General features: G+C 35.5%; 1 protein-coding gene across 1 annotated transcript in view; it reads left to right on the top strand.

The window, feature by feature from the left end:
• Positions 1-14,421, top strand: part of UBXN7 (UBX domain protein 7) — a 58,235-nt gene that overhangs the window by 33,292 nt on the left and 10,522 nt on the right. Inside the window, exons 6-8 of the mRNA XM_043473257.1 lie at positions 8,428-8,574; positions 9,991-10,081; positions 10,730-10,857. Of these exons, the coding sequence (XP_043329192.1) occupies positions 8,428-8,574; positions 9,991-10,081; positions 10,730-10,857 (366 nt within the window). The remainder of the gene's footprint in view (positions 1-8,427; positions 8,575-9,990; positions 10,082-10,729; positions 10,858-14,421) is intronic.

Here is a 14,421-nt window from a genome sequence, read left to right as displayed (position 1 = left end):
ATTATTTTTTTAAAATCTTTTAAAGTTTATATGTCTTTGACTACTACTGAGAATAGTCTCTCTGTGTATTTTGCCCATTTGTGAATTGTTTATAGTTACCTTTTACTCATTTTTATGAGGATGCAAGTGTGTTTGAAAAGAGTTTCTCTGTAGTTGCAAAATATGTTCTTCAGTTCTTGGTTTTAATTTAGCTGAAACCAAAGGAAAACCTTCTGGAGCAGGTTTATTTGATTGTCTGCTAAATTATAAGCTCAAAGAGAGCAGGGGAACCATGTTTCTTTTTTTGGGTGGTGGGGGGGAGTAGGGAGCAGTTGGTTAAGTATCATGCCCATGTGTAGGTAGCTAGTAAAAGGAAATAAAATAATTTGAACTCAGGGATGAGCATGAGCTTCTTACTGTTCATGTTTTTATCAGATTTAAAAGTGAATGCACACAGATAAAACATAAAAAATAGTACCTGACACTTAGGATTTAGTAAATATTAGCTATCAAGTGGAGTTATTTGCTTTTTTTCATTGTATTTAAATAAGTAAATGCAATAATTTAGAAAAATATAAAATCAAACGAGTAAATGATAAAAATAAAATCATGAACAACTTCACCATTAGGAGATAAATTGCTTTTGAACTTTTTGTATGTTCTTTCACATGCTCTATTTATATAACTTTTTATTTTTTATTTATTTTTTCATTTATTTTTATTAGTTGGAGGCTAATTATTACAATATTGTAGTGGTTTTTGTCATACATTGACATGAATCAGCCATGGATTTACAAGTATTCCCCATCCCGATCTCCTCTCCCACCTCCCTCTCCACCCGATTCCTCTGGGTCTTCCCAGTGCACCAGGCCCGAGCACTTGTCTCATGGATCCAGCCTGGGCTGGTGATAATATACATGTTTCAATACTGTTCTCTTGAAACATCCCACCCTCGCCTTCTCCCACAGAGTCCAAAATTCTGTTCTGTACATCTGTGTCTCTTTTTCTGTTTTGCATGTAGGGTTATCATTACCATTTTTCTAAATCCCATATATATGTGTTAGTATGCTGTAATGTTCTTTATCTTTCTGGCTTACTTCACTCTGTATAATGGGCTCCAGTTTCATCCATCTCATTAGAACTGATTCAAATGAATTCTTTTTAATGGCTGAGTAATATTCCATGGTGTATATGTACCATAGCTTCCTTATCCATTCGTCTGCATGTTTCTTTTTATTTTGGTAATCCTTTGGATTCAGTCTCTAGCATTTAATAGGAACATAATATTTGTTAAATGAATGAGTTTAGTTGGGATTTTAAATATTCTTCTGTTGGTGTTCAAACAGATTGATTTTGTGTGTTGACTGGCATGTTAATGCTCTGTTGAATCAGAAGAGCATTTCTGTAGCTGTATGTCACTTATATTTCAGGTAAGCCTATTAGGATAAAGTAGAGCAAACACTTAACTACAAAAATGACATTTAGTTCAGTTCAGTCACTCAGTCGTGTCCGAGTCTTTGCGACCCCATGAATCGCAGAACGCCAGGTCTCCCTGTCCATCACCAATTCCCGGGGTTTACTCAAACTCATGTCTATCGAGTCAGTGATGCCATCCAGACATCTCATCCTCTTTTGTCCCCTTCTCCTTCTGCCCCCAATCCCTCCCAGCATCAGGGTCTTTTCCAATGAGTCAACTCTTCACATCAGGTGGCCAAAGTATTGGAGTTTCAATTCAGCATCAGTCCTTCCAATGAACACCCAGAACTGATCTCCTTTAGGATGGACTGGTTGGATCTCCTTGCAGTCCAAGGGACTCTCAAGAGTCTTCTCCAACACCACAGTTCAAAACCATCAATTTTTCAGTGCTCAGCTGTCTTCACAGTCCGACTCTCACATCCATACATGACCACTGGAAAAACCATAGCCTTGACTAGATGGACCTTTGTTGGCAAAGTAATGTCTCTGCTTTTTAATATGCTATCTAGGTTGGTCATAACTTTCCTTCCAAGGGGTAAGCGTCTTTTAATTTCATGGCTGCAGTCACCATCTGCAGTGATTTTTGGAGCCCCCAAAAATAAAGTCTGACACTGCTTCCACTGTTTCCCCATCTGTTTCCCATGAAGTGATGGGACCGGATGCCATGATCTTAGTTTTCTGAATGTTGAGCTTTAAGCCAACTTTTTCACTCTCCTCTTTCACTTTCATCAAGAGGCTTTTTAGTTCCTCTTCACTTTCTGCCATAAGGGTGGTGTCATCTGCATATCTGAGGTTATTGACATTTCTCCCAGCAATCTTGACTCCAGCTTGTGCTTCTTCCAGCCCAGCGTTTCTCATGATGTACTCTGCATATAAGTTAAATAAGCAGGGTGACAATATACAGCCTTGACGTACTCCTTTTCCTATTTGGAACCAGTCTGTTGTTCCATGTCCAGTTGTAACTGTTGCTTCCTGACCTGCATATAGGTTTCTCAAGAGGTGGGTCAGGTGGTCTGGTATTCCCATCTCTTTCAGAATTTTCCACAGTTTATTGTGATCCACACAGTCAAAGGCTTTGGCATAGTCAATAAAGCAGAAATAGATGTTTTTCTGGAACTCTCTTGCTTTTTTGATGATCTAGCAGATGTTGGCAATTTGATCTCTGGTTCCTCTGCCTTTTCTAAAACATACTTGAACATCTGGAAGTTCACGGTTCACGTATTGCTGAAGCCTGGCTTGGAGAATTTTGAGCATCATTTTACTAGTATGTGAGATGAGTGCAATTGTGTGGTAGTTTGAGCATTTTGGGGGATTGCCTTTCTTTGGGATTGGAATGAAAACTGACCTTTTCCAGTCCTGTGGCCACTGCTGAGTTTTCCAAATTTGCTGCCATATTGAGTGTAGCACTTTCACAGCATCATCTTTCAGGATTTGAAATAGCTCAACTGGAATTCCATCACCTCCACTAGCTTTGTTTGTAGTGATGCTGCCTAAGGCCCACTTGACTTCACATTCCAGGATGTCTGGCTTTAGGTGAGTGATCACACCATGAAGATTATCTGGGTCGTGAAGATCTTTTTTGTACAGTTCTTCTGTGTATTCTTGCCACCTCTTCTTAGTATCTTCTGCTTCTGTTAGGTCCATACCATTTCTGTCCTTTATTGAGCCCATCTTTGCATGAAATGTTCCCTTGGTATCTCTAATTTTCTTGAAGAGATCTCTAGTCTTTCCCATTCTGTTGTTTTCCTCTATTTCTTTGCATTTATCATTGAGGAAGACTTTCTTATCTCTCCTTGCTATTCTTTGGAACTCTGCATTCAAATGGGAATATCTCTCCTTTTCTCCTTTGCTTTTTGCTTCTCTTCTTTTCACAGCTATTTGTAAGGCCTCCTCAGACAGCCATTTTGCCTTTTGGTATTTCTTTTCCATGGGGATGGTCTTGATCCCTGTCTCCTGTACAGTGATATGAACCTCCGTCCATAGTTCATCAGGCACTCTGTTTATGAGATCTAGTCCCTTAAATCTATTTCTCACTTCCACTGTATAGTCATGAGGGATTTGATTTAGGTCATACCTGAATGGTCTAGTGGTTTTTTTCCCAGTTTCTTCAATTTCAGTCTGAATTTGGCAATAAGGGGTTCATGATCTGAGCCACAGTCAGCTCCCAGTCTTGTTTTTGCTGACTGTATAGAGCTTGTCCATCTTTGGCTGCAAAGAATATAATCAATCTGATTTCTGTGTTGACTATCTGGTGATGTCCATGTGCAGAGTCTTCTCTTGTGTTGTTGGAAGAGGGTGTTTACTATGACTGGTGTGTTCTCTTGGCAAAACTCTTATTAGCCTTTGCCCTGCTTTATTCCATACTCCAAGGCCAAATTTGCCTGTTACTCTAGGTGTTTCTTGACTTCCTACTTTTGCATTCCAGTCCACCCCAACCAGTAACACTGAAGAAGCAGAAGTTGAAGGGTTCTATGAAGACGTATAAGACCTTTTAGAACTAACACCCCCCCCCCCAAAAATAAAAATGACATTAGTAGTTACATATGTGGAAGTGAATTATGATTGTGTTTTTAAAAACATTTTTTCCTTTAACGTAACACTTATACTAGCCTAAGTGAAATATTTAGGTTAAGAAATTTAATTATAAGCTTATTCTTTCTGCATTCTTTAATTTTCTGAATTGTAAAACCTGAAAGTGTTCGGTTGCATGTAACAAAATCCAAATAATGAAGGTTTGACCAGATGTGTTTCTTTCTGTTGTGTAAATAAAGTTCAGGGAGACTGATGTCAATTTATCAGCTCAAAAATGTCAGGATAGATGTCTCCTCACTTCTTTCACTCGTGATCTTTAACGTGACAACTGCCTATCCTTTCTAATAACCATTGACAGAGAATAACATAATATGTAAGAAAAAAAGGATCTGAGTTTGTTTTGATGTGCTGTCTATTTTCATTAGCTTCTGTGTTGCTCAGGGGCTTAGTGAAGTAACTCTGAATTTGACTTAATTTGGACACTTTGGACTCACAAAAAACAGTTAGTCTGCTGCTTATTCATTAAGGGAAAATCAGTCTTTCAATATTGTCATCTGGAGTTTGATTCAATTTGTTATATCACCTTTTATTCTTTGTATTTTGTGGCCTATGTTGTTTTCAGCAATGTATTTTTTCATTGATAATACTCAAGTTTATCATTTACAACTCTTTAAATGATATAAATAAATATTCCCAGAAAAAGGAGGCATTTCATTATGACTAATGATATATCCGTTAGTTTTATAAAAATTAGGGAAGCAATATGCAAAATTAAGTCGCTGAAACTTAAGAGAGATGAATGTTAAACATTAAAAGAATAATGAGGTCGCAGAGAGTCAGACACGACTAAGCTGCTTTCACTTTCACTTTCTTTGGTTGCTCAGGCAGGACCCATAGGTTTGGATTAGATGCAGATCTGAGCTACAGTTTTACAAATTTAGAAACTAGACTTTGTTGTTCCTTCGTGTAACTAGAAGGGAGACCGGGTTCAAGGGTTCTGGTTCATGCCTGTGAAGTTCGTTCAGTATTTAACAAGGCCTCCTGCTGGAAGGCCTTGTTCTAGGGGATGGCGATTGCACTTAACGGAATAAAGATTTAACTCCATGTGAGAGAGACCAGGAATGAAACAATAGCTTAAACAAGATAGGGGACCATGCTTTTAGGATGGTTCTAGTCTGTGAAGTTATTAGGATTGCAGCTTTTCCTGTCCTATTCTGCTGTTCTTTAGGCCTTGCTTGCCCTTGTCTGCATGATTCAAGGTGGCTAACCACCATGTTTGCTTTTCAGTTTGCATGAAGGAGGGAAGTGACTGAGAAGGGTACACCTTTTCCATTTAAAGGAACAACTTAGAAGTCACACACATCACTTCTCATATTCCATCGATCAGAACTTAGCAATGTGGCTACACCTAGTTGCAAAGGATACTAGGAAATTAAGATGCTTAGCTGAAAGTTGGAGATTCTGTTACTAAGGTGAAGGGAAAAATGGGTATTTGTTACCTGTAAGCAGTTTCTGCTACTGGAAGGTAGTGGTAAACAAATTACACAAAGTCCTTTGACATCAAAAAATTTATAATCTAGAGGGAGAAGCAGACTAAACAAAAACCAAATACAATACCTATATAACATATTTAATGTATATATATATGTTTTATGTATGTTTGACACACAGAAATTTCAGGTTACAGTATGCTGGGAGAAAGTATAAAATAATATAAAGGAAGAAGAGAGAGGACTTTTGTTTGGGGACAAAGTGACGGAATGTAAACCATAGAAGGATCTTAGGGAAGAGTAGAAAAACAGTTAAGTGTAAAGATACTAATGTTGGAAAGAGTTCAGGTGTATTTTTGGTACAGCCAAGGAAATTCATGTAGCTGGAGCTGAGTGAGCAAGGCACTTAGGGTGAGTTATCTGACCTGGGCAAGGAAACATTTCTTAGGTTTTCCTCTTTCCCTCTTAGCATGTAAGTTTCTTCTTTCCCCATTGGCATGAATACAGGGATTTTGTTCTATTTACTGTTCTGTGTCCGTGGTGCCTAGAAGGGTATCTGGCACACAGTTGCCGTCCATAAATTACCTAGTGACATAATCTAGAGTATATTGTACAGAAAGGATCAGAACAGTTTCCATAAAATATTTCTTATTTTCATAACAAATGCATGTTTATTTGTAAAATTGCCATTCAGTTGGACATCCATTTGGTTCTTCTAAGAGTATTTTAATTTTCAAAGTACTTGCTGTAAATGCAAATAAAAATATTTTAATTAAAATGCAAAGAACTGACTCAGTAACAAAATACATAAGATAAAGTTTTTTCTAAGTAAACTTTATACATGCTTATATTTTTATTCAAATTAGGCAAAAATTAGAGAAAAATTAAAAACCAACAAGGAGGGACTTGTTAAGACCGCACTGCCAATGTAGATGTGGGTTTGATCCCTGCTTGATCCCATATGCCGTGAGGCACAGCCAAAACAAAGCAACAAGGAAAAGTAATAGTAGTTTCCATTTCCATAAGAAAGTACAGTGCATATTTTAGTAGATTTCCTTTTCAACTTTATGCATATATATTTATTAAAATAGATTCATTTTTCCTCTATATCCTCTTTACATACTTTTCCAACAGTGTAAGAGGGTTCCCTTTTTTATACACCCTCTCCAGCATTTGTTTTTTGTAGATTTTTTATTGATGGCCATCCTTACTGGTGTGAGGTGATACCTCATTGTAGTTTTGATTTTTGATTTGCATTAAAAGTAATTTCTTAACATCTTTCAGTTTCTTTTGCTTGTATAAGGTTTCTCCCATTGTAAGCTTGTGCAGGCAGGGATTTTTTGGTTTGGTAACTGGTATAACTCCAGTATCTATAGCTGTACCTGAAACATGGTAGGTACTCAAATATCTATTGAATGAATGAATATGAATGAATGAAAGCATGACCGTGAATAGATGAATTTTTAAAAACAGTAGCAGATAGCTCTTACTGTTTTTGAACTCTGCATTTTTTTTATTTTTCAGTGTTACACGGGGTTTTTTTTGTTTTTGTGTTTTTTGGTTTTTTTGGTCAATGTTGCAGTTAAGGCAGACTTAGTAAATTTACCTTATAGGGATGTATACTATTTAGTCTGTCCCTCTAGAATGTTTTTTCTTTTTTCTCAAATACTTTTCTTCCGTTAAAGCAGTATAATTACTTACCACCCAATTTTTTAAATCCATGTGCTTGCTATAGGAGAGGGATTAAGTGGAATACTATTACTTCCTAGAAGCAAGGAGTTAATTAGATCTTGTATACTTAAAAATAAGCTTTTGGCTAGTTAATTGTAGCTTTCTGGCTCATTATAAGGCTACTTCCTTTTAGAACTTTGATTTTCACCTTTGGAATCAGTAGTGAATATTATAAAATTATTTTCTCTGGGAGATTTGTATAGAGAAGTAGAATAACAATTTTCGTAAGATTGTGTAAGCCTGCTTATTAAACAGAACATATTCTTAGTCTTACATTTTCCAATACCTCCAAAATGATATATGTTCTTTAGATATTATTAATCTGAGTTTTAGCTGATTCTTAAGATTTTCCCATGTCACGCTGATTTGGGAAAAAAATATATTGTTCCAGGACAAAATCATTTAAAAGCTGTGACTTCCATTTTATTGTTTCTATAAGAGGGTTTGAGGTAGCTTTTGCTCATTTGGCTTTTCTGCCTCCTTTTCCAGTTCAGTAATATTTCTTAGATCATTGTGGTGATAAGGCAATGTAAGGGGGAAAAAAAAGAAGTACACACTCAAAATTGATAACTTGTGCTGTAAATTGGGGAGTCTTTTGGAGATCATTCTGAAACATCGTTTCATCTGTAGTTTCAGTTTTTAAATACACGCCTAGGAAAACAACCCTGAGAGAAAAAATGCTCAGCAACTTCCAGTGAAAGATTTAGGGTGAATCTATAAAATGCCATGTGCCTAATAATTAAGATGAATATGATATTTGGAAATGTGTGTAAAATGATGTTGAAAAAATAACATAATACACACATACTGGTTACAGTTATTAAAAAGAAGAGGTATATTTTTGGATAGGGATTAGTAGAGACAGCACAATAGAATTGTGCCCTTGTTTATGGAATCTTTTTCAGGAAAAGAGGTTTACATGTTTACCAGTGCAATAAAAATCCAGCCACTCTAATAAATAACAATCGATAAAAGGAAAACAATTCATTTAAATGTGAAAAATGCTTGCAAATGGACTGTATAGTTATACATATCTATATACATGTATATATAAGCAAAAAATGTAATTAATGTTTATACACAGAAAACTCTAGGCATCATACTTGAGGGAAAAAAGTTAGTATTTATATGGAAAGAGGATAACTTCTGAATTCTGAAACATATCTGTTACCAAGTGGAAACTGTTTCTAATAATTGTTATGTAACTTTATTCTTACAGGCCAAAGAGTGTGGCCAGATGCAAAATAAGTGGTTGATGATAAACATTCAAAATGTACAAGACTTTGCATGCCAGTGCCTCAACCGTGATGTATGGAGCAATGAAGCTGTGAAGAATATTATCCGGGAACATTTCATTTTCTGGCAGGTGGGGAGAGTTAATCAAACATTTTATAGCATTTTACTTTGGTAGTGTGGGGTGTCTAGGAGGAGGAAGCAGGTTATAAGCTGAAAAAAAAAAACTGAATTAAATTATGACATGAAAAAATAAAGCCACCTGTAGTGGCTAAGATAGTAAAGACAAAAGAAAATTAGGGCATCAGTGAAGAGAAGGAGGAAAAAACAGAACCAAGCCAAAAAAAAAAAGAGCCAAGCCATATAACCATATAGTACGCATACTTCAGAAGAATTTTAACATCATATTTTAAGCATCTTGATAAGAGTGTATAGCTGTACTGTTTAACAGAAATGTAATATGATTAAAATTTTATTGTAGCCACGTTTTTAAAAGTCAAAAGAAACAGGTGATTGATTCTAATATATTTTAAAAATCAGTATCTGTAATATAAAACTAATGTTAAAATATTTATTGAGGCGTTTGAGTGGTGGTTTTTTTGGTATTTTGGGAGGGTGTTAGCTTTCAGGATCTGGTATGTATTTTACATTTACAATATAGCTGTTAGGATTAGTCACATTTCAAATGCTTCAGTAGCACATGTTCTGGTGGCTACTATAATTGATTGTGTAGATGTAGAAGATTTGAAGGAATTGAGAAACCTTTGTTTAGTATGTTGATTTTAGCTTGAGTTTGGTACTCTTTAACTGTATGTCCTTAAATTTGTCACTTAGTCTTTCTGGCTCTGGTTTCTTTTTATATAAATTACCATGCTAACAGTAGGTGATCTTGCTCCAATTTTTTATATTATGAAAAATTATAAAGGAAAATTATAGGGAAAAACTCCCATAGTCCAGTCTTAGGACTCTGAGACTTCCACTGGGGACACGGGTTCAATCTCTGGTCAGGGAACTAAGATCCTACATGCTGTGCAATGCAGCAAAAAAAAAAAATTTATAAAAAATAAAAACTTCTGAATTAATTTTTTCCCCATTCTAAGATGTTAGTAATTTGCCAGTTTGTTCTTTACAGGCCCCTGAATTCAGGAAGTTTTTTTCTGAACGGTAACCTTTTATTCAACAACTATTGATTGAGCATCTGTTTGCCTAGCAGTATGCTGGGCACTTGAGTTGATAATCTTAACATATTGTGATTTATTAAGATGTTTGTAGTTGAGAGTCAGAAGTGACATAGATGGACAGATGACTTGAAAAGGAAAAACTGGGTAAAGGAGGAAGGATGGATTGCTGTATTTATGTAGGTGTCAGAAGTGACTCTGAAGGCAGGAGGTGAAGAGTTCACATTAGGTGACCTTCATTTTCTCTGTAGGCAGTGAGAACCTAACATGCCGAAGGTGCTTTGGGAGAATTAATAGCTGTTGGTATATAACAAGGTACTTTTGTAAGAGGCTGATTTTTTTTTTTTTAATATGTATCAATGACTTAACAGGTCTATCACGACAGTGAGGAAGGTCAGAGATACATACAGTTTTATAAGCTAGGGGATTTCCCCTATGTTTCCATCTTGGATCCACGGACAGGTAAGGTGTATTTCAGCTTACGGCCTTTAACCTATCGTGTATCTTTCAATTATCTAAATAATTAATCTGTAATTTTATCTTGGGTCCAGTTTCAAGATTGTCTGTGGTAATGTATATGAAAGGTTCTTGTTCATGTGCCTCAGAATTACTTACAAATCTATTGATGTGTGTATTAAGGGAGTTTGTTAGGAAACAACTTTGGGAGATGGTAGTATTTTAAATTTGCAGTTCTGTTCTTTCAAAGAATAACAGTTTATCTTATCATTTTTAAGGATCCCCTTAGGTCATTTATTTAAGATTGTTCAGATACTCGTAGTCCCACCAAAGAAGCAGAGGGTAGAGCTAGTTTCATTATTAACTGATTGAGTTTTGTGTATGTATTGCTTTGTCTGAATCTCTTTTTCTAAATAGCAATAAATTATACCAGCAGATAAAGTAGTTGTTCTATCATGAAGGCTGGGAATCTCTTAAGTTGGTTATAATTAATGTATCTTCTAGATTATGAAGACACTGTAACTTAAGTGGTGATGGGTGGGGATATGTTCCCAGTAAATTTTAATTGTGTGTATGCTGAAAGAAATACTTAGTGAGAATTCAGAAAGAATGTTGGTTTTATTATATTTCTATATCCTGGTTTTTAATCTTTAGGTCAGAAGCTTGTAGAGTGGCACCAGTTAGATGTATCTTCTTTCTTGGACCAAGTAACAGGATTTCTGGGTGAACATGGGCAATTGGATGGACTTTCTAGCAGTCCCCCCAAAAAATGTGCCCGTTCAGTAAGTATGACTGAGAAGTGGTGATGGGCAATTAAGTGTAATTGTATAGAAGTGCCTTGTGTAAAATGTTTGAGGTTAAGATGGTAAAGATAATAATGTAAGTGGCAGACAGTTAAAATATGTGGCTGTACAACATCTTACATTTTGATAGTTTCCCACATAAGGGTTCTTTCTTATCAGTGAAATTGCAAGATTGATATTTCCAGTCTCACTTGCTGCCAGGGTCGGGCATGGGACCTAAGGCCTGGATTTAGAAGTGAACAATGTGAATGTGTAACAGTGAGCAGGAGGGCTCACCTGTGAGCCCAGTAACAGAGAAACCCACTTTTTGGAAGGCAGTACTGTTTGGACTTTTGGAATCCAGGTCTAAGCAGCAGCAGAAATGGTATTTTTTTGCTAGAACATCTCTCATGGTGTAGTTGGGCATTATTTCTGATTACATAGCTTTAGGCCCTAGCTCTCAGGCCCACCTAAAGATTATTTCTATATTTAATTCTATAATATGCTATTACTAGGCAGACCTACTTGATAAGTGATAGCAAAATTAGTTTTAAATAAGAGACCTTCAAAGTTGTGGGAATCTCTTATTGATTATGGGAACTATTATGGCAAACTATTTGGTTTGATGGCAGTGAGGATGAAATTAATTATAGAGGATCTGACTTTAGTAGTCCAGTACCATGCGGTAATGAAACAGTTCCTGTTTCATTATTACTGAAAATAAAGTGCACATTTAAGGAGAGGCTATGAGTACTTGCCAAGGGTTTGTATAGAATTCATTTTTCCACTTCCATTACTCATGAATTTTACTTAAGTAGAATTCTTTTTTAAGACATTAAAAAATCCAGGAAGTTTTTATGATTTCCCTGAGAAAGTTTTCTCATCTTTTGCAATCATAGGCTGAAATTGTCAAAATCCAGAGCCTGAGCTTTCGAGTTGCTGAATTACAACATAAATTTGGTTTAATATTTCACCAGATGTCTTATAAAAGTTAAGGAACTTGGTAGGGAAAAGAGTGGGGCCATAAAACTGGACAGTTACATAGGGCTTATTTGGGTGACTAGTACCTCAGACCCCACTTCTGAACTAAATAATTCTCTGACTTAACAAATTCTAATCAACTCTGTACAAGAGAAACTGCAACACATAATAGCTTAAACAAGGAAGACATCTTTTCTTAACAAGAAGTTCAGAGGGAAGCAGTCTAGGACGTGACTGCTGTGGATGTCATCAAGGAACCAGGTTCCTTCTCTTTTTTTTTGCCCCCACTTCCATCCTTAGTTTTGGCCTTTATCCTCATGGTTATGGTATAGATGCTGTGCTCCCAGTAGTACAGTCTAATGGACAAGGAGAAAGGAGGTGATATCTTTATTACAAAGATAAACAGCCACAGATAAAGAATTCTGCCTATTTTAGCTGGACACAGTTGCTTGTACAAGCACAGTTGAGGTATCTTTTAATAAGCAAAGATCCTAATTATGTCTATAAAAGGAAGCATGCCTAAAAAATTCCATTTGCCAGTTTCCCTTGCAGCTAAAAAAAAATTGGAGCTAAAGCATCACTTACAGAGAAAGTAAATAACTGAATGCCTGTATTTAAAAAGAAAGCCTCAAATTAATGACTTAAGTTTCCATCTTAAATGAAATGAAAAAGGACCCACACAGGAAAAATTAAATCAAACCCAAACTACACAGAAGGAAAAGGGGAAAGAACAGAGATCAACCAGTAACTTAGAAAATAAAAGAAAAAATTAAATGAAGCCAGAAGCTTATTTTTTAAAAAGTCAATAAAATTGGTAAGCCTCTAGTCAGATGGTCAGGGGGAGAAAGCCACAAATTACCAATTCCAGGGTTGGGAGAGGGGCCATCCATATAGATATTACAGTTATTGAAGAAATAATAAGTAATACATTGAATAATTACATCAAATACTTGACCCTTTAGGTAAAAAGGACAAATTCCTAGAAAGACACAACCTACTAAAGTTCATTAAAGGAAAGACAGATACTCGAATAGTCCTATTAATATATCTATTAATTAAATTGAATTTGTAGTTTAAAACTTCGCACAAAGAAAACTATGCCCGGGTGGCTTCCCTGGTAAATGTCTTTAATTATTAAGGAAGAAATAATGCTAATTCTACACAGACTCTTCCAGGAAACCAAAGAGGAAGAAATACTGCCTAGTTCATTGTGAGGCCAGCATTAACTTGATATCAAAACCAAAACCAAAAACTGAGCTTTGTTTTACAAGGGAAACAAGAGACAAAGAAACTAAACTAATAACCCTCATTAACAGAGATACAAAAATTCTTGACAGAATTTTCATAAATCAGACTCAACAGTTTATAAAAAAGCAGTGCATCTTAACCAAGTGGGTTTTAAAACCGCTCAGGAATGCAAGGTTGGTTTAATGTTAGACAACCAACCAATGGAATTCACTAATAAGAAAACCATATTATCCGCCTCGAGTACAAAGTTAAATAGAAGTAGGATCTTGTAAGTAAGGAATCAGAGGAGAATGAATGTTGGCTAGGAAGCCAGCAGTATCTACTATGGTGGCAGTCTTTAAAATCAAGCTGCATGCTGTGTAATATCATTATTATAAACCTACAGTTCACCTAAGCCATTGCCGGTCACATGGGTACATCTACTTGCCTTTTTATTTATTTATTTATTTTTTGATGCTAAATTAGTCTTAAGTTGCCTTAAAATTAAAAAAAAAAAAAAGGTTTTTTTTTGTTATGTTATTGGCAGATAGGGTAAGCCAAATTGAAACTCCTTTAGTTTTTTGTTAGCAACCTGCACTTTTTATTGTGGAAAATTTTAGAATAGAAGGAGTTTATTGAGCCTCTATGTGTCCATTAACTAATTTCAGTCATTAACAACTTGTGGTGAGTCTTGTTTCAGCTATACCCTATCCTTTGAAGCAAATTATTTTGACGCAAATCTCAGAATTCATTGTTTCATTCATTAATTCTTTGGCATGTATCTTTAAAAGATAAAAGATTCTTTTTATTTTTTAAAAATAATCACAGTATCCCTAACACACCTGCAAAAAATTAACTGTAGTTCCTTTATATCATAAAATATCCAGTGTTCAGCTTTTGGCTATCATAAAAAATCTTTTTGTATAGTTTGGATTCACTCTAGTAATGCCTATTTTGTGACTCAACAAGTTTAGTGAAATCTATGACATTAGGACTTTTCCATGGGGAGAACTATTGAAAGTTGCTTTTCATGATCACAGTGAGAACCTTCATTGAAATTAAGTTTGGAAAAATATAGTTGTTTTTTCATATTTTTTATACAGTATTTTGTTTTGAATGTTAAAGATCTGACTGTTAGATTTTTTTGTAAAATGATCATTACTGAGTTATTTATTTACTGAGAGCATTCTGTCTGCCAAAGCAGTGCTGGTTAGTGAGCAAGACAGACATCTTTCTTTGTGCTTAGTCATGTTAAAGACTAATGTTTCAACTTTTATATTTAAAACCTTAATTCATGGCTTGTTCTGGGCAAGGAATAAGTTGTTTTCTTGATTTTATTCACTTTGATTTCCCCCA

Source organism: Cervus canadensis, chromosome 7, assembly GCF_019320065.1.
Source record: "Cervus canadensis isolate Bull #8, Minnesota chromosome 7, ASM1932006v1, whole genome shotgun sequence".
NCBI classification, from domain to species: domain Eukaryota; kingdom Metazoa; phylum Chordata; class Mammalia; order Artiodactyla; family Cervidae; genus Cervus; species Cervus canadensis.
The sequence above is the reverse complement of the archived record's forward strand: the minus strand, read 5'-3'. Positions and strand labels throughout refer to the sequence as shown.